Source organism: Centruroides vittatus, unplaced genomic scaffold (assembly GCF_030686945.1).
Source record: "Centruroides vittatus isolate TY-2023 unplaced genomic scaffold, ASM3068694v2 contig_134, whole genome shotgun sequence".
NCBI lineage: Eukaryota > Metazoa > Arthropoda > Arachnida > Scorpiones > Buthidae > Centruroides > Centruroides vittatus.
Window position 1 is genome coordinate 314732 of NW_027120852.1, and position 24572 is coordinate 339303.

Genomic DNA, 24572 nt, shown 5'->3' on the forward strand with positions numbered 1-24572 from the left:
TTTCCATACTTTGCAGCACCGTGGCAACATATCGGCATGCTATATTTTATTGTGTACAGATTCAGATATTTAGCCTAATTTGCCTTCACTACGCCGAATAAAGGATAATTTTATCGGCCGTCTATCAAAATTACCCTATAGAAGAGACGAAACCGTAAAGGCAAACCATCCTAAATATTTTATTTACGTACAGTACATACGTTGCAGCTGTTGCTCGTAAAAAAAGACTCGAAAAAAATATTTATAGAAGAAACTCTGATAAATTAAATGAGTTTTACTCCGTATTAATTTTATCGGATTTATAAGTTATTCCTGTACTTTTTTTTTCCAATTTAATGATGCCACTCCGCTGTTTTCTCACGAAAAATGCTCGCCCTTTATCCGGAAAAATGCTAGATTAATAAATGTACAACGGCAATTTTATTTTAAATGTAAAAAATAGCTTCTCTTTCATAAGATCGGGCTGCGATCCTTAGAAAAATGATACCTTTACTTGCAATTCCTTAGCGGATATCGAATGTTAGATATAAAATTATTCTTGCATTTTATTGCCGAATTTTCTTTTCAATTAATTAATTAATTAATGACTAAGTAAATGAAGTTTTGCGCTGTTAATAATACAGAAAAATACACCCAGACTACAGGAGCTGTATTTCATACGTGTATTTTAAAGGGGTGATAATGGGTATTTAAATGGTACGCAAAAGGAATTAGGTTTAAACTACGAATTCTTAATTAAGTAAACTGGTCTTGACACTAATTTTGAATCGTTGCCAGATATAGAGAAGGTGACGGAGTAGATATTCTACCTTCCGCCTCACACTTCCGAGAATTTGCAGTGTGATAATAAATGTTGGATATCGCCTATTGTCTATAAAAAATACATAAAAGTTTTCATTCGATACGAAAAAATTACTGTATATTTATAAAGGGTGATCAAACTGCGATCGACATCGCAGTTATACTCGGGTATTTCACGGTTATATTCATCACCGTGCACCTATATTATAGAGGTAGCCTATAATGCAGATGCGCAGTGAGTTTTTAATCATCCTGTATAAATAAATAACTTGATTTTTGAAACTTCTAATGTATAATCTTAAATAAGCTTAGTATAAATTAAAACTCTGTAACAATTACGATGGTAAGCGCATAAGGATAATACTGTAAAACCTCTCAAGGTATTAAGCTAATTAAATTCTCACAAGTAGTAGGAGCATTGAATATATTGAATTATGTTTACTGTATGTAAATAACTGTTTAAAAATTAAATGAATAAATTACCGTGTTTATGTTATCACTTAAATTATTTTTCTTATACTTTCCGATAATTAAATTAGCAAATATTTGTCCAGAATCCAGAAGTAAACGTGTACTTAAAGATAAAGGTAGCTTCCCAGCATGACACTCTACCGATATATGCACTAATTTATTTACATAATAATACAGGCGTAAGAAGAAGACAACATTGTAATTAAATTTATGACAATAGAAACTCTTAGAACATAATAGAACCCGCTAAATTTCGGAAACGTGGAGAGATACGACGTAACTTCCGGTTCCGATGGAGTCTCGTCCTAGACGTACGATATAAACTTGCGACGTTATATATAACTAAATTACTTTTCTATAGAAGTTTCAATTATATTGGCGTATATAGAAGCTTTCATAGTCGCGAACTCATGCGTAACTACTTCTGATATCGCCTAAGGATAAGAACAATTAGATGCGCTAACCCCCCCAACGTCTCCAGTCTGCTTCGGTGGTAGAATTATGGTTTCCGCTAATCTTTGTTAAGTCGTGTAAAGTATAATGAATACAATTGAAGATATAAGACACTGTAAAAAAATAATATAATGAAAAGAAGTTGACGACCGCTCGTTCAGACCCATTAAAGTTCCCTCCTTAACGAGAGTGACTCAACGTAAAGTACTATTGAAAGGTAATAAGCCGTAAATTCTTATTTAAAACATCAAAATAAGTGACTTTCGATATAAAAAGTATGTAAGAAATTTTGTAAATAAGGGAAAAGGGATGATGAGACTGGTTTGCATATACCGATTGGTTCCTCAAACACGTAAACGAAACGGGAATAGGAATTTTGTAATATAAATCGTTTTCGTTAGGGTGACAATAAACTCAACACGTAAACGATCACGTGACCCGAGACTCGCCCTTAGAGGTAACGTATACGTGTATCCGACCATTTAGCAAACACGATTTTGCTCGTTTCGACTAGCAAATTCGTGTTTAGTGCCTCGCAAAACGTGCGTATCGATCAAACGAGCGACATTGACCTTATTCCTCCTACGAAGTGTCTCTGGGGAAATAAAATTGCAAAATTTGATCTTACGAGAATTATTTGTTAAATAATGAAGCGATAATATTGGTATTTTAAAAATGTTTTTCGTCCTTTGGACATTAACAGGGCCCCTTTACGTGGCCCGATCTATACAGCACGAACCTTTAAATTCATCAGAATTTATCGGCTTCCGTGCCTCATCACCTCGTTGTCCGTGGCCGAACCAACGATGGGCATGATTAAAATGCCCTCTTAGTACTCACAGGGCGAAAAACGTAAAAAATATTTCGCATGGACCGCCCAAGAAACATTTTCTGATTCGGAATCAAGCTCGAATCCCCAGAGCAGTAAGCCCAGGCCTTTATCTTCCCGATTATTGGGCCGTTAAAACATAACTGAAACGAAAACCCTGTATGTTTCAGTTTTGTTTTCAGGTAATGTGGAGTCCAGGCTTTACAATCGCAGGTAGGCCTATGTGTGCTATATTTATAATAAATATCCTACTTTTGAAGGTTAGAACCTCAAAATCACAGAAAACGCGAGTGTGTAATCCATATAATTGTTTTGATTACACACGTGTTTACTGTTCATACCTTTTCAGGTCCGTGCAAACGGGGTGCACTAGATGAACCACATCGGGATCCCCCAAAACAGAATGAAATTTGAAAGAGATACAAGGATACAAGAAGCCTCTTTGGTTTCTTTGTGCCAAAATATATATTTAATACAACAATTGTGCAACAATTTACAGGAATTTTCCAGAGATGCAATCGTTTCAATTTGAAAAAAAAAATCCACGTCTTCCCTTTTCTCCTATTCCTTCTTCTCTTACAAAACAGTAAACATTTTTATTTCATCTCATTAACTCAACAAAGAATCACTTAATGCAGATTTTTAAACGAATGAAATAATTGATATTTAATCGGTTCATCGATAAAAAACACAAAAGTGGCACCAAAATTCCAACCTCGAACTTGTACTTTGAACGGCTCGTTGCAAAGCACACGATCATCACAAAGTGGTTATCTGTAAATAACTTTAATTACGATTAATTTAGCTCAGTTTACGTATATACAGAGCGTGGGAGTATCATACAGACGACCTTTTATCTTATAAGGGTGGATCGATAAATAAGAGGGCGGGGAAACCAGCCGTGCCGATGTTTTCGGCTGGTTACTTATGGATCCACTCTGATATAATATTAATATTTTCGATACTTAACGTTGAAAACGTTCTTCGGTGATTAATTCAATTGCATCTTAACCAAATTTTTCGTAGTAATGAGGATGTTCTTCGTTACCACGCAAAATGTATTTTGTTAAGACAAAGTTAATGAAATTCATTCTCCACCAATCTTACACGGTTAAAAATTTACATCTGCATCTTCGAATTTAATTGGTGAGAGAGTCGCGCGTGTGGTTCCTATGTGGTTCCTAGATTTCCGGTAACGAGGGTGACACCTGCTGATGTTGTGCCGTTTGATCCTCGCGAAATATATTTATCGATCATAAACGTCATTTATTTATATCGAGAATAAAAATATCGGCAATTTAAAATAAGCTTTACACAATATATGGAATAAATTCGTCATAACTTTAACCAGGACGATCGGGGTTCGATTTCTGTCGAATGACTCTCGTGATAATAGTTACGCTACTGTATTAAATCAGGTGATTTGCTACTGTATTTTAATGGGTTATATTCATTAAAATATTTGGACGAATATAAATCGACAAGAATGGTTCCCCGTATAATTTTGGGCACAAGTTTTCTGGATACGTTACTTGGAGACTCGTGACTTTCGTTCAGGATACTGTCGAGTAAATTGATTGTTAATGTTACGTTTAGTCATCAAATATACTTAATATATGACTAAAGTATAATGTAAACACGAAATTAGGAGGTTAAAATTGCGCATTGTGTAAAGCATTACTTGTATATTTAGTAATAGTAGTAAGTGACATTGATAAAGGATGTATGTAGGAGAACAAGGGTATGTGTGTAAAGAATTCTTGGAAGTGTAAAATCATTTATCCTGATCAGTCGAGAGCTTCCAATAATTCGTGTTCGGACAGGCATTATCCCATCCTTTATTTACGTTTATGTATTCTTAATTGTTCTTAAAATTTATAAGTATGACGACCCAGAAAGATAATCTTCAATTCATCGCTGCAAACTAATCCGGTAATTATTATATCGATAGAGATTCCGTTAATACAACATTAGAGAAGTTTTTATCTACGATATTTATATTGTTTTTTATGTGAACGTAAGAAAACGCTGTGTCCCAAGACACGATGAATAAAGGGCCAAACATATTTCACCATTTCTTCGCCTGGCGTAAATTTTAATGGGGATTTCCCAAGTTAGTATCGTGAAAAAATTCGATATTTCACTTAATTTTGGAGGAAAATCTAAAGGAAACTTTGCATTCGATTAAACAAATCTTCAAGTATTTGCCAAAGGTGGTAATTGCAAAAGTAAATTTAGGAATAACGCCGTGCGTCATCATTCGCTTTCTTCCAAGGCGAAATTCACAATTTGAAATTCGTGCTTTTTATACAACTTGCATTTCTATATGGGAAATATACTTTTGATTTTCTAAATAATCTTTTCAACATAAATTATGTTTGCTTAAACTTCCATAATTTGTTAATTTTGCTGCAATGGAGTCGATTAGCGCGGCCACCTCTAACGATCGATTCCATCGTAGACGAAGAACGACGATGCCCACCGCAAAGAAGACCATTGCGGGTTATCTATCGATTTGAAATTGTAATTACGACGTCACGCAACAGTTTTTCCTTTGCTTAAACTTAATAAAATCGCCTTCGAAAATCACTCTTTCCCACCATTACGTACGACTCCTACATAATAAATTACAGGGGTGTAGATTAGATTCTAAATTAGAAAATGCCAGACACGTTGAACCCTTAACTTTCATTTCTCATATTTCATCGCATCTTGCAGTAAAATTATTACATTTAGACTGCAGAATTGTCCTTTGAAAAAAAAGTGAAATCTAAATAAGTTTTTCGTGCTAGAAATTGTATGAATTCGCCAATTTTCTTGTAATTTCTGCAATTTTTCCCTTTACGCTCTTGATGATTAATCAATATGTTATTATGATATGTGGGGTGATCAAAGTACAATATAGGTGTACAGTGACTTTTCGATTTCCTTTACGATTTATATTATGATTAATTTAATATTCGTTTTTAAAACCATTTCTGTAATATATTCGAAAAATAAACGAGTAAACTTGTATACTGCATATAGAAACTACGGGAGAATATTTAATAATTATTTAATATAAACGACTACGCAAAATCATAAGAAGTAATCAAATATGTTTCCTCCTTAAAACAAATTTTAAACTGCATTTAACATCGTAGAAACCCGTTCCGACCCTTCAATGGATTGCGATCTACCAGTTGGGAAGCTCTGACCCACACTTTTTATCTTTATCCTCGTCTGTGCCTTCCTTTTTTCTCGGAATTGTTTGTTGCTCTATCTATTATCGCATACGTAGCGGCCCAAAAAGCAGTTAAGCGAGTTAAACTGACTTCTTTTGTAATTTCATTAACTAATTGTCTTTTCTAACTGCTATGCCGAAGGTAAAGTCTCAACTTTCAAAAGCTCAAATAAATAGGTTTTTCGTGATAAACACGGACTAAAAGCTGTATGAAATTAGCCTGTCAGATATAAAGGATGAACTATTAACCCTCTTAACACGCTCAACACCCGATTATCGCACGGCATCTGTAACGAATCTCTCATTAAAGTATCTATTCTAGAAATTAGACTTTCTTACATTTGAATACACTGTATATACAAAATTCTTGACCTTTTCTACTCGTAGGAGTGACTTTCGGTGTGGCTATATCAATTGTGTAAACAATTATATGATGTTTCCATCCGGTAATCATCGATATTATTGCAAATAACACGTTCGGGGAATGGCGCGTATCGCCCACGATTTATTTCCTAGAGAAATGCAAATTTCCAGAATTCAAAATTTCAATTCGTTCGAGTTTTAATCTGTTAAGATAAGGGGATTTATGTAAACAGTTAATACCCAAGTTTATGGTTCACGTATCGAAACCTCGGAAGGGGAACGTTGCGAAATTTTGATGAAATTACTATTGGTCGGATCCACCGTGAACACGTGATAAACCCTTTAAAAAAGTAAGTCTGGTCGTGAGGGTTTGTAGAAAATTTCTATAATAATTGTAGAATGAGTAGAGCGGAAATTTATTTTTTATTCGTTTGGATGATGGTGGGAGTCCATTGCTTCCCTCGTAAGTACTTTTTCCAGAATGTAGTATTAATATTCACGAATTAGAGCTTTAAATTATCCAGGAACACGCTTTTCATCCTTCCTCTCCTCGAGGTAAAGGGAGAGAAAGTTCAAGGCAAACTAGATTAATTAAATATATACAGATCACCAAGTTCACAAAATCATTACTTTTTTATGTAAATATTAATTTTCTCGACTGTTTTAACTACTTTTTAAAATAATTTTACCAGTAAACTCTAAATTTTTAACCCATATTCACTGCTTGTCGCTGCGTAATCCTTCGTTTGAATGCTGGTTTTAGTCTCTAGCATCATCCAGGATAAGCTATTTAATGTATAAATGCTAGGAATTCGAACGTCTTTATGTTGTCTGTAATCGTGGCAATTATTTTTACTCGGTTCACTCGATATTTTTATTTATTTTATTGCGTTTAAAATAAAAATCCGCCATTTTTTCCTCGAATATTAATCTCTGCTCTATTGTTTTCCGGCATCCTTGGCTTACATCCAAGACTGCTACCCCTTTTTTCCTTTCCTCATCGAGGGAACTTTTATTAATTTTACTGTCGAGACTGGCAATAAAATTAATGAAAATCATTTTATAAAATACCAAAAAATCTGTAAAAAATTTATAATTAAAATAACAATTTGAAAAACTCTTTTTCGTAATTTAAATTCATAATTCTGTGGGGAACCGGGATGCAATCCGATCCGGATATTTCTAGAAAATTTACGTGCGTGGTCCTCTTTTGATTCGCTGGGACCCTCATTACTCGGCCCTTGTTGTGGGCCTGGCCGAACCCACGAATGGTATGATTAAAATGGTTTTCTTAAGCCTGGACTCCACATTACCCGAAAACAGAACTGAAACATACATTGTTTTCGTTTAATGTCCACAGGACGGAAAAAAGGCAAAAATGAAAAAATAAAACTAGTAGTTAGTACAATGGTTATAGTGCATAGTACAATAAATTGAGTATCGTTTAAACCACTACTTAATTTTTACTATTGTTTATCTCGATTATTATAATTTCAAGATATATTTCATGCTCTCGATTTCAGTTTTAGTACCATTTTTGTTCTGAAAACTAACGACCACGTAAAGTTTTAATTATTACTTCCAAGCGATTATTTTTGAGTATTGCCGAAAATCTTCATTTTTATATAGTGAAAATAGTTTATCTTTAATGCTGCTCGGGAGACAAGAAACAAAATCCAATTCCTCATTACAAATAGTAATCATTTACGTTATCTTCTTCCTAAAATCTGTAAACAAATTGAAATATCAAATCTAATCGTTTCATTACTTAAATTACAATAATTGTATTAAAAAATATATACTTGTTGAATAAAGTATATTCGTATTTAAAACCACAATTGAGGCAATCGGGACCTTACGCATCCGGGTTTCTTGAAAATCTTTTGGAATGAGGGTTCTTTGAAAGTCCCGAGGTTTGGGGAAATTTTTCGTTGAAAATTTCTCAATAAGAGGTAGGCCGATGCCTTACCTCTTCGGCTCCCGACCTATATTTAATGCGAATTAATTAATACAAACTACGAAGGTCGATGGCCGAGCGTTTAAAGTACCCACAAAATGGATAGAGAAGTAACCACTGTCCATAAATTACGTAATGCTCTTTTTAAACTCTTCAACTTACATCCAATCCCCGTAATGCTCCGTAACGCTGTCGTTTATACCTACCCCCAAATCATATTCTCATAATGCTACTAAGGAATAATACACGGCACGAGGTACTGGAAGTTATATTATTTTATTAACTGCAGTCAAGCTTCGATTTTCGAACTTAATCCGTTCCTAAAAGTTGTTCGAAAACCGATTTGTTCTCAATCCGAAACAAATTTTCCCATAATGCTTGCTCTCCACTTAGCGCGGTCGCCGTCCTACGTGCCTCCACACTTCGGGCGAAATGGAAGGCGATTTGCGATGAAGTAGGGAAATTTTTTTAAATGGCAGCAAAACTTTCATCTTTAACACAAGAAGTGCAGGGAGTTGACCGTCTATGACGGCTCTTGCCGAGTAGCTTGTTCGGCAACCGGGGCAAATATGGCGTTTAAATTTTGTTTGTAAACCGAATTGTTTGTCATAAAAGGCGTTCGAAACCCGAGGTTTGACGGTACACATTAAAGTACATACGGTGCCATAAACAACACGGTTTGCTATTCAACACTTCGGAAACAAAAATGAATCGTTCCGTTACCCGAGGATTGAGACCGTAGTATTACGTAACATTTTGTGAACATCTCCACCCTCTGTAACCATTGTATCAATTACCTGCATACCCACTCATCCATATCTGCGTTACGTAACTTACGACCAGCTTGCTTACGTTTTTCACTTACTAGATTTTTGTTATTCTGTATATTATTAATTTATAGTTATTACGTAAACATCTATAATACCATTAAGTTATTTCTGAATTAGAAATCAAAACTAATTGTAGTAACTGACAATGAAATCGAATGTACTGTACAGTACTGTACATCGAGTCTTTCATAACAATTAGTTAAGTAATATAACAAAACCATGTTCTAAACAATTTCTTTCAAGATCCTTAACAGAAACTACATTTCTTTTAAGAATCCTCGTTTTTCAAGGCCTGCACCGTAGAAAGTCGATACATCACACCACATCAAGCATCGCGTATTTGAAAGTTTCACGGACAATTAAATGGTTTACTGAATGTAATTACCGTATTTACAGGCAAATTAATTTACTCGAAATCTAACGTAATGTTACGTATAGGAGCGACCTAATTTCGCGGTGCTACAATCGACAGATAAAGTAGTGCTTTCTCGTTACGTGGTGGGTTTGGTCTCTTTGTATTATATGAATCTACAATGATACAGAATCTGATTATTTTTTTTGAAAACCGTTTCGAATAATAGTTTCCACCGCATATAAATTACTTGGCAATATAAGAACACTCCAGAAAAATTCCGGACGTACAGCACAATTTTAAAAAACGATCCGAAAAATTAAGAGTATTAAAATCAGTTTTAATTTTATATTTTTGCTTGAAGATAATAAAGAGGAGTAAATAAGAATACAAATCGGTTAATGTTACTTTAGGTAGCCAAGATGGCGGCTCGTCTCTCAATGGCGTGCCGTGACATTTGATGATAGGGAAGCTGTGTTTCTGTAAAAAGCCGACTTCCAGGGGCAATCAGTTAATTGCGCGTCAGTGATGACCTAGGGTCCATTCGTACGCGCGTGGTGGCAGAAGAGACGTATCTGACAAAAACCGACAAAAAAGAAACATAAAATAAACATATACTATGTACAAAATAGTTTGCTTTAGGACAATCAGCCGTTTGGACATCCTGAGCGTCGATGTGGTTCTTTGATGATCGATCGAAGGTGGTCCCGGGACAGTGGCGTTGACAAGTCTGTAGGGCACGGGGAGACCTACCTCTGTTGGCGTCGGGGACACGGTCTAAGTCCGAAGTGACACGGGTTACGGGTTGGCACAATAGGCGAGAAACTGTTTTTTTTTTTTTTTTTTTTTTTTTTTTTTCCTGCGCGTTGACACACGGCATTTTGGTTATTCGGAACGTTAACCGAGTGCCAGGTGTCCTCGATTGTCGGAGATTATATCAATCTCCGTTCTTTCTTTCATCCATTTTGATTGGTCGTTCTCCCTCAATCACGCATCCCGAGTGGTTGGTCCCTGGTTACTAAATGTAACGAGACTCTTACTTGGAGCCGGAGAAAAGTCAAAATAGAAGATGAATTCGATCTTCCACCGATCATAGGACGACTTCCTTCCACGATTTATGATTTCTGCCTCGCAGTTTGATATAAACAATGGGGATACAAACGACTTTTACCTGTTTTTTTTAAACTAATAAATTTTTCTCTAAATTAATTACTTCATCATAAAGTCGCTGGTCGTCGACTCCATCAACGTATTCGAAAGCTTTTTTTCTATTGAAAGCAATGCTAGCGACCACGATTTTTCCTCCGACCGAGTGTTCCTGGCCAATGTATGAATTTGTTCCGTAGTCGAAAAACTGCGCTAAACAGACCCACCGATAGATGGTATCGTAAATATTAATGATATTAAATCATATAATTCTTTTAGTATGTCTTTGTTCGGATCGACATTAATTATAATATGTTTTATGTCTAAGAGTTACTTGTCAATATAGTCCGGACACGAATATAAATATTGCGATTCGCTGCGTAATTTAGATAAATCAAAAAATTTCCCATAAAATTTACTTAATTTAAAGAATTAAAACATTCTTAGAAAAATTGTTTTTCGTAATAATAAAATTATTAACATCTAAAAGTGATAAAAATTCTAAAAATTTTATGTCAATATAATTACAGTATAATTAAAAGAAAATTATAATCAAATATAACTTTGCAAAATAAGTACATAAAAATAACATTGAATACTCTTTACTTTTTAAATCTTAAACAATTCACTTAGTCAGATAGCTCCCTGCCAGTGACTAAGGGATAGAATCGTTGGAAGCGTTACACGTGTGTAGCTTCCACCAGCTAAACCGGGTGTGGTTGGTGCTCTGTAAAGCGCACGCGCCAATGCCCTCTGGCTGCTTTACACCATTCAGTTATTCTCGCCGTGGAAGCTGTCTCGTAAGCGCTTCCATTCCGCCATTGATATTCGAATATACAATAGTAATCTTATCGTTTTTTTTCACATGTAGTATAGAAATTTGTAATAAGATACATAATGCAGTTATAATAAAATATTAATTTTAATTAATTCAAAGTACGTTAAAATAAGAAACTATATTTTAGAAACTACAAGGGAAGGTGGAAGCGGCGCTTCCACTGCTTCCAATCACGGCACGCCACTGTCGTCTCTAATTCCAGCAAGGAAACAGTGGGACGCACGTTCTAACCTAACGTAACCTATTCTAATAATTTGGTTGCTAATAATTATGATAATTTGTTAGGTTAGAACGTGCGTCCCACTGTTTCCTTGCTGGAATTAGGGACGAGCCGCCATCTTGGCTACCTAAGGTAACATTAACCCTCCAGGTTCGTTTTCGATATTAAAGTAATTTAACCCTAGATTACTAAGCTTGCTTTACCGGTGCATAATTACTAACTACAAATAAATTTTATAATTTGTTAGTATGAAAACAAATATTATTCTTTAAAAATCTTGAGAGGTTGTAAGTGTAATCTTAGAGGCAACTTAATGTTTATTAAAAGCTGTTGTACTGTTTTTGTTGTCACAAGTTAGGCGGCAAAGTGCAAATGTTCTGCACAGAATGCTTGCTCAAATTGCGATGTTTCCAATAAATGCTTTGGCCTGTCACGCTAATTTTTTGATATGCAGATGTAACAGGTAATCCATTTTGAAAGATTAGGTCCTTGTTGTTGTTGTTCTCATCAACTTTAATCAATTCCTGTAAGCGAGTACTGCATAGTTAGGATATACTGCCTCTCTAAACAATATCCTATTATTACTTACAAAGTTTCGCTATAAAATCTTTTCTTTGTTCAGATCTTTATCAGTAAGAGTCCTATCTTCCATTTTCTGGTCGTTTTATATTAGAAAGACATTAATATTAACATTGATTTTATTAGTATTAATTATTTAATGTTCAGTCATTCAAAGTTCAAAATAACAATAATACCAACCTTTTCATAAATTAAATACACACACACTTGATAAATTGTTAAAATAGACATAAGTAGCTTGTTAGCACCATAGAGGAGGCTATATGTAACAAATGCCTATAACTTTTACAAAGTCACCATGCACTATTATTTGAGTTTCACAAATTTTATGAATGCTTAGTATTCTATAATTAATAATAATTCTATGCTTTAGTGGTAATAGCCACGTGTCTGCTGAAAACTTTTCTTGTATCCCTAAGATAGGTACATCACACATTGGGAAACACTGTAATACGTGAACTAGATTTATTCAATTTATAAAAGCTATTAGGCTGTCTGTTGCCAGTCGATGCAATTCCGCATCGTGTGAAGGTCGCACGATGAAGAATTGAATCGATTGGTGGCAAACGTGTTAAACAATTTGTATAAACTTACTGTCTATAATGTTTTTAAAGCATTAAATCAGACGATACAAATATAAGACCATTTTTCCTTTCTCGATATAATCGGGGAATAACGAATGATCTACACCAAGATTACTTAATCTTTCTTACATCTCGTTCAAATACGAACTTAATGTTTATACATTTTGACTCCCAAATTAGAATTTTATCTAGTGATTTTATCCAATTGTAAGACTTTTTAGGGGGCGCCTTGTACTCGAGGTCGACGAGAAGGGACGCCGAGACCGTATCCCTAGGATCTGAACTATTCTAATTTACGTACTTATTTTCATATAAATAATCAAACTTTTGATAATAGAAAAAGTATTACAAAAAATAAAACTATTTCATTATTACAAGAGAGCACTTTGAAGTGTTGAGAATATGATAGCCTAGTTGCGTAGCACTACACCTGTTTGTCATCATATGGAAGAAGTATGGCTATTGTCATGATCTAGCCAGTGATTCCTGAGATCTTTCCCTAAACATTCATTTGATAAGCTTCTGGATGATCCCAAAAACCTTGGTGTGAAAAGAAAAATCAGTTATCCACTAAAATTTGAATTCTTAGCATCCCACTTAATAATAATCATATTGTCGGATTTAATAATAATCATATTGTCCAATTTACCTTAGCTCTATGTAGAGAAGTTATTGTTCTACATATTTTAAATAATTTTGAATGTTCTCTGAGTAGAAAAAGCCTTCTTAATTCTCTATCATATAATATAATTATTTATTAATTGATTTATTTTAAGAACAGAGAATCCTAGTTATATGAGTATTAATGTTTTCTATGTAAAACAAACTTAATAAACTAGGATTTTCCTTTTAAGGGAGTTCAAAATTTGTACAGAATTGATTAAAATTTACCATTTATTTAACAATAATTTAATATTAATTTGAATTGATATAACAACTGATGTCGAATTTTAGACAAATTATTTTATTTAAGGTAATTATTAGAATTTATACAGTTAATAGTAAATATGGATAAAAAAGACTGTAGTAAAATACATTTTTCTTTTCAGAACAAGTAAATTTATCTGAGTTTCAAAATATCACTGGTATGTTAATTTTATTTAAATAAATTAATTTATATTTGCTTTTTAGGATTTTAAGATGAAAATAGCAATAAAATGCTAGTACTTTCAAGCTTTCTAGCTCATTCTTAAAAGGTATCAAGACTGTTTTTTTGGTACTTTCGAGGATGGGCTGGAAAGTCTGAAAGTACTGAGATTTTAGTGAACATTTTTCGTCTTGAAAGACTATGTGCCGAAGGAAGTTGGAGAAATAATTTTGGTTGATAAATTGACGTGTCTGTAATTACTAAAATAATTTTTTACTTTTATTACCAGAATGTTTTTATAATGGTTCTCGATATAATTTTGGAGAAGAAGTACCCGTTGGAAACAGTTGTTTGAAGTGTGTCTGTGACGAGCATTTCAACCAATTAGGCGAAGCTTCCTGTGCTATAATTGATTGCCAGTGGGGTTATTTATTCTCGTTATATCCGGGATGTGTCCCTTTATATTCGGACGAAGAATGTTGTCCGATAAAATGGGACTGTGGTGAGTGTACTTATTTATATAATAAAAGCATTTCGTAAACTGTAAATTTTAGTTCATTATGTGAGATATTAAAAAGTTTGTTAATTTCAATATATTAAAAATTTAAAGTAGAGATTAATAATAATATACTGCACTCTTAGAACCTATAACCGGTGTGATATAAAAAAACAAAGGATGCTTATCACCACAAACGTTTTCGAACTACTGAGAGTTCTTCAGGTGTGAGACTGAATTACTGATGGGACAGAGCAAACTGTTAAATACTTTTACTACTACTTTTTCTTTGTCTTAGCTTTTTTCATGTTTATATGGGGGTTGGCATTTCCATTTTTAATCTGTCTTCTCCACTTTTCTCTATCCAGAGTGTCATCTCTCCTTCATCCCTCCTCTTCCAAATTCTCTACCACCTTGTCTCTCCATCTCAACTTTGGTCTTCCATGCTTCCTCATCCCTATTGCTTCCAACATACTAATTCTCTTTCCAATGTAGTCCTCAATTCTCTCCACATGTCCAAACCATCTTAATCTACTTTCCTCTATTTGCTTACTTATAGGATCTGCCTTGACTGTTCCTCGTATGTAATCATTCCAAATTCTGTCTTTCTTTGTCACACCACACATCCATCTTAGCATTCTCATTTCTGCTGAATCCATCTTCTTTTCCTGGGCTCTTGTAATTGACCATGTCTCAGCACTAAACATCATCACAGATCTTACCATGGTTTTGTATATTCTTTTTTTCATTTTTCAGCTTATTTTTTTTTATCACATAGTACCCCACTCATCTTTTTGCAGTTCAGCCATCCACTCTGAACTCTATGTTGGATTTCTGCACTCATTACTACATATGATCCAAGACACTTAAATTTGGAAGCTGTTATTAACTTTTCACCCTGGAATTGTATATAACTTTCATCCCCTCTAACAAATGTCATAAATACTGTCTGCTCTGCTGATCTTCATACCTTTCTCTTCCAGTGCTTTTCTCCATTTCTCTACCTTATCTTGAGATGTTTCAGACAGCACAATGTTGGCCTCACACTGCATATTCCATGATGCCTTGCTCTTCACATCTTCCACTATTACATCCATCACCAAATTGAACAGAAACAGGCTAAGGGCTGAGCCCTGGTGCAGTCAAACTCTCACAGTGAATTTCTCTGTCATACCTACACTACTCTTGAGTCATTGCTCTCTTATACATTTCTTTTATAAGTCTTACATACTTTTCTGGTATTCCTTTTACCCTTATATATTTCCATTGTCCTGTTTAGGCACCCTGTCATACTCTTACTCTAGGTCTATCAATACCATATACACTTCTGCCTGCATCTCTACTTTTCCATCTGCTGCTTCAGAGCAAAGATTGCATCTGTTGTTCCTCTTCCCAGCATGAAACCAAACTGTTCCTTGCTTATTGATGTCTCTTGTCTTAACCTTCCTTCCACAATTCTCTCCTAGATCTTCATTGAGTATGACATCAATTTAATTCCTCTGTAACTCTCATGTTCCTGCACATCTTTTTCTTTCTAAATTAGTACCAAAATATTTTTCCTCTACTAATCTAGTATCCTCTCTTGCTGACACAGCTTTTTCATAAGATCCCATGCAATATCAACACCCTCTTTGTCCAAACATTTCCATATCTCAACTGGAAACTGATCAGCTCTTGTTGCTTTCCCATTCTTCATTTTTCTTTCCACCTCCTTGCTTATATCTATTGTCACTCCTTCATTTTTCTCCCCATTCTCACATAATACTCTTCAGTAGCTTCCTATAAAATAATTCTTCCATCTTTCTTTTATCTTCTCTTGGTCTTGTAACACTACCATTTTTCATCTTTAATCTGTTTTATTGATATGAAATCTTTGATGTCTCATCCCTTGCTTTTGCAATTCTTATCAGCTGTCTATCCCCATTTTTTCTTTCCAATTTCTCATAGGCCTTTTGCCTTTGCTATTGGTACAGCCCTTTGTCTTTTTGCTTGCCATCTTATATGTTTTTTTATCATCCCTGTTACATTTCATTTCCATCTTTTCTTCATTTCCTTCTTTTTTTTTTTATTGTAACTTGCATCTCCTTGTTCTACCACCAAGCCTCTTTTCCATAGGGTGGCCTTTTCCTGATGTTTTCTGTAATACCTCTTCTCTAATTTTTCTTGTAATGCTACTATTAAATTCCCACCATTCCTGCACATCTTCCAGTAAATTTATTCTTTCAAGCACTTTTCTTAAACTTTCTGTTCAGGTCCCTCTCTTTCAATTTCCACCACTTTATCCTTTGTTCTTTCTTTCCTGAGTGTCTCTGGATCTTGTTTTCACCCAACCAACTACAATCAATCTGTGTTGTGCAGCTACACTTTCTCTGTTAATCACCTTGCAGTTCCTCATTTCCTTAAGATGTTTCTTGCAATATATAGTCAATCTGCAGTCAATCCTAACCCCACTCTTGTATGTTATAAGCTGATTCTCCTTCATTTTGAAGTAAGTGTTGCCAGGTCAAATGTTACTGCATATTTTACTATTCTATCTCCCTCTTTATTTCTCTCACCTATACTCCATTTATCAGGCACTTTTCTCTCTTTTACACTTTTCCACATATCCATTTAAATCACCCCAATGATAAGCCTCTCACTCTCTAGTATTTCCATTACCATTTCATCTAATTCCACTCAGAAGTTATCCTTTTCTTCTTCCCTGCATTCTGTTTGGGGATCATACACACATACTCTTGGGATTAAACTTCTTATCTCTAGCTTAACACTCATAATCTTGTCACTTCTGATTACCTCACAAACACCATTTCTTAACTACTTTTCAATAATACTACTCCATTTCTGCAAAGAACATTTTCTAGCCATCCCCCAGCTCCCTTGCTCTACCTTCTTTCCATCTAGTTTCCTTCAGGTATAAAGTCCTTAGCCTTCTTTATTGCATCATCAAGTCTATTAACTCTCTGCTTTTCTAGTCATTGTCCCAATGCTTAACATTTCCAGTCTAACATTAAACACCTTCCTCTTCTCCTTTTCTTGGACTAACTTCTTTAGTCAAACCTGTCCTTAGTTCAGTAGCCCTAGCTCATTTCTTTCAGTTTTCAGACAACATACTGTGCATCATTTGTGGGATATGCCCAAATTCTCATATATTCTCTCTTAACCATTATTCCGTTTGGATTTGCCATATAAGTTTTATGGTCGGATGCCCTTCCTGACCGCTCACCATTCACTGGGCTTGGAATGGCACCTAATGGGCTGGTTTGCTCTCTATGTGGCTGCTATTTAAAATAATTCTGTTAAATATATCACTGTCGCAAGTTATGTGTTCACAGATAGTGAGTAGGATACCTTACAAGTAAGTATAAAATTATACACGACTACTTTGGTCCGTTTCAAAGTCATACTGAACCAAAAAGTGGTGGGCTTGATAGAGACGCTCACGTCGTGGCCATTTATTTGTTAGAAAAATAATACAAAGGTTATATAACACAAAGCGTTGCTACACACATAGATAATGACAGGAGAGAAATTTAACAAATTCATTTCATTAAAATTATAGAGACAGTTACTTAAAGAGAATTTAAATCAATTTAAATATTAGAATGTCTTTCTTCTAAATATTCTAAATATTTGATTTTTTATTTTATAGTATTTTATATTTATATAGTAGACTTTTAGTAGAAGTAGTGTGTCGGCTCCGGGTGTTGACTTATGCGAAGTCGACTGTATTTATATATATTATATAGTACATTATATTTCTGTAGTATTTTTGTATAGTAGAAGTATTTTATATTTATAGAGTATATTTGAAACAAATTTACTCTATAAATATAAAGTATTTAGCTTAAAATTATAAAACTTTTCCATATTACAGAGAAAAAAATAGAAACAGTGATACCAGAATTGAATTGTCAGAGAATTTTTGTTATGCATAATCAACTTTGAGAACAAGTGGGAAAAATCTGCCTGTGAAGTGAGCGAGACAAGCATATGAGTTGCTTAGCTCTCTGTCTGACCTGTAGTAAAGCCCCTAGTTTGTGGTGTGTGTGTGTGTGTGTACTATATATATATATATACACTGCAAATTATATTTACTATATATATATATATATATATGTGAGTGTGTGTGTAAAAATATAATAGAAATTTTAATTTTGAAAATAATAAATTGGATAATTAAGTTTTTTTATGTAAATTATTTTAGGTGCCGGCTTGTTGATAAAAGATGATTCTTGTCAATGTGATTTGAACCCCATAACAAAACATTATGAAAGCAGAGGATGTACACCTGTGTATGGAAAGAAAGGATGTCATTGTCCAACTAGATACACATGTCCAGAAGTTCCAGAAAAGTCTTCAGGTATTTTTATATTTTATTGCATATATTATTAATAAATATTATTAATCTTTAAGCAATTCTATAACTTTAACTTTTTTTGTGATATATGCTTATCATTGGGGTCATTGAGATGGAAGAGCTGGGGACTTTTTCTTGGACCCAGAGAAAAATTATTGCCCATAGCAGTTCCTACCCCTATAAGTTAAAGCTATTTTTATTAGCAAAATATAAGAGCTTTAAGATTGCTTTTCATAAAAAACAGCACACCTCTGAACCTTAAAAGTACAATTCCAGAATAGTTTAATGAAGATAAAACACAAATGTTTTCGATCTACATAGGAGATTTATCTGCATTAAACTGTTCTGGAATTGTAATTTTAAGGTTCAGAGGTGTGCTGTTTTTTATGATATACTATATTTCAGTCTTACAGTGTTTGAACAATTGCTTTTCATTAATAAAAGAAACATTCCAATTATTCTATTGTTTAAAAGAATGACTAAATGGGCCCACTCTACCTCTAGGCCGCACAAAAGCTCTTGACGGTCCTGCTTACCAGGCTTGAAATAATTTTTTTCCAATTTGTTTTGTTAATGACAAGTTCGATATTATATTATTTTTCATATACTATATATAGAATATTGATAATTAAATAAACTTACTTTCCATCAGTCATATTTTGTTTCATTAATGTAGTACTGAACTGTTTTTTGAAAAGGTCAAGTTTAAAGGATTTCCAAGCTGTAAGGTAATTGTTTGGTCGAGCATCTATATATCGGGCTTTGGGATGTTTAGTATATTCGGAAATATTGGTATTTATTTGTAAAGCAAACCGATATTCCAATTTTTAGAAAATTTTTGATACACGTCCTTTACATTATTTTGCTACAGCAGGCATTCAAACATGCCAATGGCTGTGACTACAGACTTACTGTGCTGTAAAATAAGCCCATGATACACAGAGCATCCTTTCTGCATGTGATTTGTCACTGATAACCACATGATGTACTGCTGTTGTTGCTTTTGGCAAGTACTAACTTGGTACAAGACACTGTTTTGTAGGAGACAGAGCATACTTTTAGCAAACCTTTGTGCTGAGTTCTAATTTCCAGCAACGAGTAATGCAGTGGTGGTGTTGGTGGGGCAATTTGGCATGCCATTATTTCAAGAGCTCAATTTTTGACTTTCTGGTCATTCTTATATTTTAGCATAACAATAAAAAATTTATTTATAATAAATTAAACAAATTTATTGATATTTTTACAAATCGCCATCTATGTAAAAAATTAAATGAATTGAAACTGTTGAGGTGCCTATAACTAAGACTTATATGACATAAGAAAAGAAATTGGGAATTTGAACTTCTGTAGTCAGGTGCTTGGTAAAATGAGAATTATGCTTACTTAGAAGAAAGAGATATTATTATCATGTTTTTCTTTTCCATTGTCATATTCTAGCATTGTGTAGAGGAATGGCCAGATGGCTGAGACAGTTAAGGCATCACCCTACTGCTCTGGAGTCTTGAGAATACGTTTCCAAGAATTTTAAATTGAATTTGAGATTTTGGAAAGGTAGAACATTTGAAGAACAAGTGCTGAAACAGTAAACTTTTTGAAATTTAATCTGAAGTTGATGAACATTTCTGTTAGTCAAGTGATCAGTATTCAAAAAAGTGGTCCTAATGTCTTATGTGCTTATATTTCACTCATCTCTTGAAGAGAAATTATACATGAATATAAACATCCAAACTCAATAGTTATACAGGTACTCCTCACTTTACGACGGAGTTCTGTTCTGACGACTACGTCGTTAAGCGAATTAGTCGATAAGCGAGGAGCTTGCGCCGGGAATATAGGATCGTTGTAAAATTATACAAATTATGCAACAAACTTCAAATTTATTCATAAAAAGACTATTATAGTACTGTAAGACTATTATAGTACGCTTAGTGTGCATGTCACCACTCGCCACTGACCGACACTCAAGCCGAGAAAGGGGATTCCCCGAATTGCAGGTCGAAACTCGATTGGTCGTAAGTGCGAGTGGTCGTTAAGCAGATAGGTTGTAAAGTGAGGAGTACCTGTATACTAAAGCCAAGCAATTAGTGAATATAACCTGATATAATTTAGCAATCATTTGAGAAATCATACATTGAAGATGGCCTTAGAAAGGCTGAAAACATTTTGAAGGTTTTTTTAAACTATGAACTGAAGATTAAGGTAGCAATTACTTTTAACTCAAGTAGATAATGTTAAGTCAATTAAATTTAATCAGACTTGCTTCTGTTTAACTAATCTAGTGATCATGGGTTACCCATTTAGATTCACGGTGACATCATCTTTAATTTGGATATCCAACCCACACAGTACAGGATGGTTATAAATTATTGAGTGCATTTCAGGAAGGAATAAAAAAAAACCACAAACATAGTGACCTCTATTTTGTTTCAGATGATAAGAGTAGCTATAAGAGTTTGTGCTAATCTTGGCTAAACATAGGTGGCATTGTGATGGAAAATTAGGGAACCTTCTTTTCCAAATATACAGTGACTATCACTACATACCTTGATATGTTGTAGAGTTATGCATGTGAAACTACAAAGTGAATAGTGGGAACTGAATGTTTACTTCCAGCAAGATGGGGCACCTCTACACTGGGATTTAATTGTTCAGGACTACCTACAGGAAAAATTTCCTGAATGTTGGATTGTCTGCAGAGGACCAATTTCCTGGCCACCTCAATTTCCCAACATTACACCACTTGATTTCTTTTTTTGGGGTTTGTCAAAGATAGAGTGTACACAGGTTTGTGACATTGAAGAACTGAAAAGACAAATTTGTGAAGTCAGTGGAGGAATAATTGCTGAAATGCTCTATAACACATGATGTGAAATTGAATGCTGCCTAATGTTTTATGTGCTACACATGGAACTCATATGGAATTTATTTAAAGTGTAAAATATTTTATTCAATGGTCTATTAAATAAAACAGCATACTTGTGAGTACTTTACCATGTTTTATTCCGCCCCAAAATGTGCTCAATAGTTTATAATTATCCTATACAATGTAAAGGTGTATTTCCCATCTTAAGCCATTCACTAGTTCCAACTTTCAAGTAACTAATTACAGGAGCAAGCTTTACTTGCAACAGATAAAATGTTGCTAATTTAATAATTAAATGTAAGTTTTTATGTTAAATGTTATGCTGTCTGCCTATGATAAAAAATAATATGAATCAGAAAATGCTTATTGGTCTTCTAACTAGCTATGTACTGTACCTATAGTTAGAGAGTACAATAAATACAATACAATAAATTTCTTTAAAAAGTTTGACTCTCAATAAAAATATTTTGTTTATTGATGCAACAATATATTAAAATTTAAACATTAAGAATATTTTTAGAAAAAAACTATGATTATTGTGATTCATTTATTAACAAATATATAAGATGTTTGCTTCAGTGTCACCAATGAATTTTCTGGCTTCTTTGTGTGATTGAATATAATTCTGTAACATTCTTGATTAATAATTTATAAAATGCAAGCCATGCGTTCCATTTATTTATTTACTCTGAAATATTAAAAAGAAAAAAACTTTTTCCTATCAAAATTATAAGGAATGTGATTAATAAATTAATCTGATTTAAAAAATAACATAAAACAATATTTCCTGCTTGAATTTAATGGAATATTATTTTTAAAAGTGTGTAGATATCGCGGAAAAACTTACGAAATCGGCGAAAGTATCGAATTAGATAATCCTTGCCAGATGTGCCGATGTACCTCTTTGACGTCCGAAGAAGCAACTATACAATGTGTTAATGTCGAATGTCCCTCACATTTTGGTGTTCCTCTAAAAGAAGGTTGTTACTACGGTCACAATTTTTCTTATTGTTGTCCTCGGGAAATATGTCGTAAGTTTTAATTTTTAAACTTAAAGTTAATATTTGACTATTTTTAAGATTATGTATTTATTAATTTATAATCTTTTAAATTTTAGCTACAGAAGAGGAAAGTGACAACTGTAAGTATATAGATTTTTCTTTATACAAGGATTTTTAAATTATATTAATTAATGTAGATAACAATAATATTTATTAATCCATAAATATTAAAACACCATTAAAAGCTGGAAAATAATCAACTCACAGACATCTTCTATATATATGCCAACAAGTACATTTATTGTAAGAACCAACATTTTTGATAACTTTGAGACTTTCATCAGGTTATTGTACATTTCTATAAAGAAAATGTGATTAATTGAAAAAATTTTAAATGGAACATTCTATACGAATTGTGATGATATTCAAATTCAAATGTAACACAATAAAAATTACAGAATATGTAAAAAAATATATCAGTAATAATAAAATGTAATGTTACCTTTGACTGTAGGCAAACTTTAGTGCAATGCCTCGTATTGTAACTATTGTCACCAAAATCAAAGTGATCAAAAACATTTGTTCTTCCAATAGATGTACCTGCTGGAAGGTGTTTGTGAGTTGTTAATCCATAAATAATAATACATTGGGCCACTAACAAAAAAATATCGTTATTAAATTATAATTATTTCTATTATATTATTAAATAGAGAAAATGAAAAAATTTATTTGATTATAAAAATTTATTCTTGTAATGCATTTTGTAATTCCTACCTAGTTTATACTTCTTCTCTTCTTTCCTCAACCCAGGGGTTGGTGGGAAGAATCAAGTCCACCATTCACTTCTATTTAGTGCCAGTTACTTAATTTTGCTATAGTACATTCTGCCTTTCACTATATCCCAATACTTCATTGTTGGTCATCCTCCTACTGCTTTTATCTTCATCATTTCCTCAAATAATGCCTTCATCCATTCCGAATGTATTAATAGATATCCTATCGTATTATTTGTTTGTTTATAGTATTAAGAATGCTTCTTGTTTATTCTGCTCTTTCTAAAACCTGATCATTGGACAATATTTCAGTCCAAACTACTTTCTGTATTCTTCTCCAGTATCACATTTCAAAGGCCTGTAGTTTTTATCCTCAATGTTTATGTTTCTGCAACCTAATAGGTTACTCCCCAAACATAACTTTTGATGAGATTTTTCTTCACATCCACAGAGATGTTCTGTGATGTTAGCATTCCTTTTATTCTGTAGAATGATTCCTTACCCTGAGCCATTCTTGATGTCACATTTTTTTCACATCTTCCTTCAGATGTTATGAGGCTTCCCAAGTAATGGAAATTCTGTCTAATTCTTTCCTGTCTAGTTTATATGTAGAAAACAAAATACTTAGGATATTTGATACTAATCTCTTCATTATTAAATTCAAGTATTGATTGTTTAGAAATCAAACTAATAATTGTAATAATTTGGCATTACATCTAAATACATTACTATTTGTTATTTGGATCAGCAAGACTAACCCAACTGCATAGTGTTGATAAACCAATGGATCGAAGTCCACGGATGTAACAAGGATGTATATTAAGGACTCAAGTAATGACCAATTACACGTGCACGAATTTAGTGAAACAACAGTAATTTATTCTAACAGTACAATATCCTAACCCTCAAGTTTACAAGATACACGACTTAAAACTAACGAAATTCACAATACTCTATATACATATATACATACACATTTTCCTTCTCTTTACGTCAATTTTCAAAACTAATAGTTCAGTCCGATACCTGAACGTAATTCACGTCACCCGAAGTATGTCCCTCGTTGATACTCCTCGATTACACTACGATGGAAACGGATTGTGCTTCCCGACTGAAAATGGTCACTCTTCCTAGACTCCTGTTCTCCCGGTCTAACTCCGACGCCCTTGCTGACTCTTTCCTCGACGAATCCGAAAACAGCCAAAAAAAGAAATGTCCTACAATCGTGAGAGTTCCTCAATTTATACTCCCGCTCTCCGGAAGTCCGCTTCACATATTGTCCCACTCTGAACCAATCAGAAGGCTTTACACGTATTCTAAGGTGACATCATAACAAAATTCCACGCGAC

The 24572-nt window shown here is 33.7% G+C and overlaps 2 protein-coding genes across 3 annotated transcripts in view; one reads left to right on the forward strand and one right to left on the reverse strand.

Annotated features, from left to right (window-relative positions):
• The window catches only part of LOC136990754 (HIG1 domain family member 1A, mitochondrial-like), a 330009-nt gene that overhangs the window by 108998 nt on the left and 196439 nt on the right, over positions 1 to 24572 (reverse strand). The gene's annotated exons all lie outside the window — the stretch shown is intronic.
• The window catches only part of LOC136990713 (kielin/chordin-like protein), a 75909-nt gene continuing 57824 nt past the window's right edge, over positions 6488 to 24572 (forward strand). For both annotated transcript variants that reach the window (XM_067289126.1, XM_067289127.1), the window contains exons 1-6: positions 6488 to 6603; positions 13696 to 13731; positions 14023 to 14235; positions 18434 to 18589; positions 22271 to 22480; positions 22567 to 22590. In XM_067289126.1, the coding sequence (XP_067145227.1) occupies positions 6540 to 6603; positions 13696 to 13731; positions 14023 to 14235; positions 18434 to 18589; positions 22271 to 22480; positions 22567 to 22590 (703 nt within the window). In that variant the 5' untranslated portion in view covers positions 6488 to 6539. The remainder of the gene's footprint in view (positions 6604 to 13695; positions 13732 to 14022; positions 14236 to 18433; positions 18590 to 22270; positions 22481 to 22566; positions 22591 to 24572) is intronic.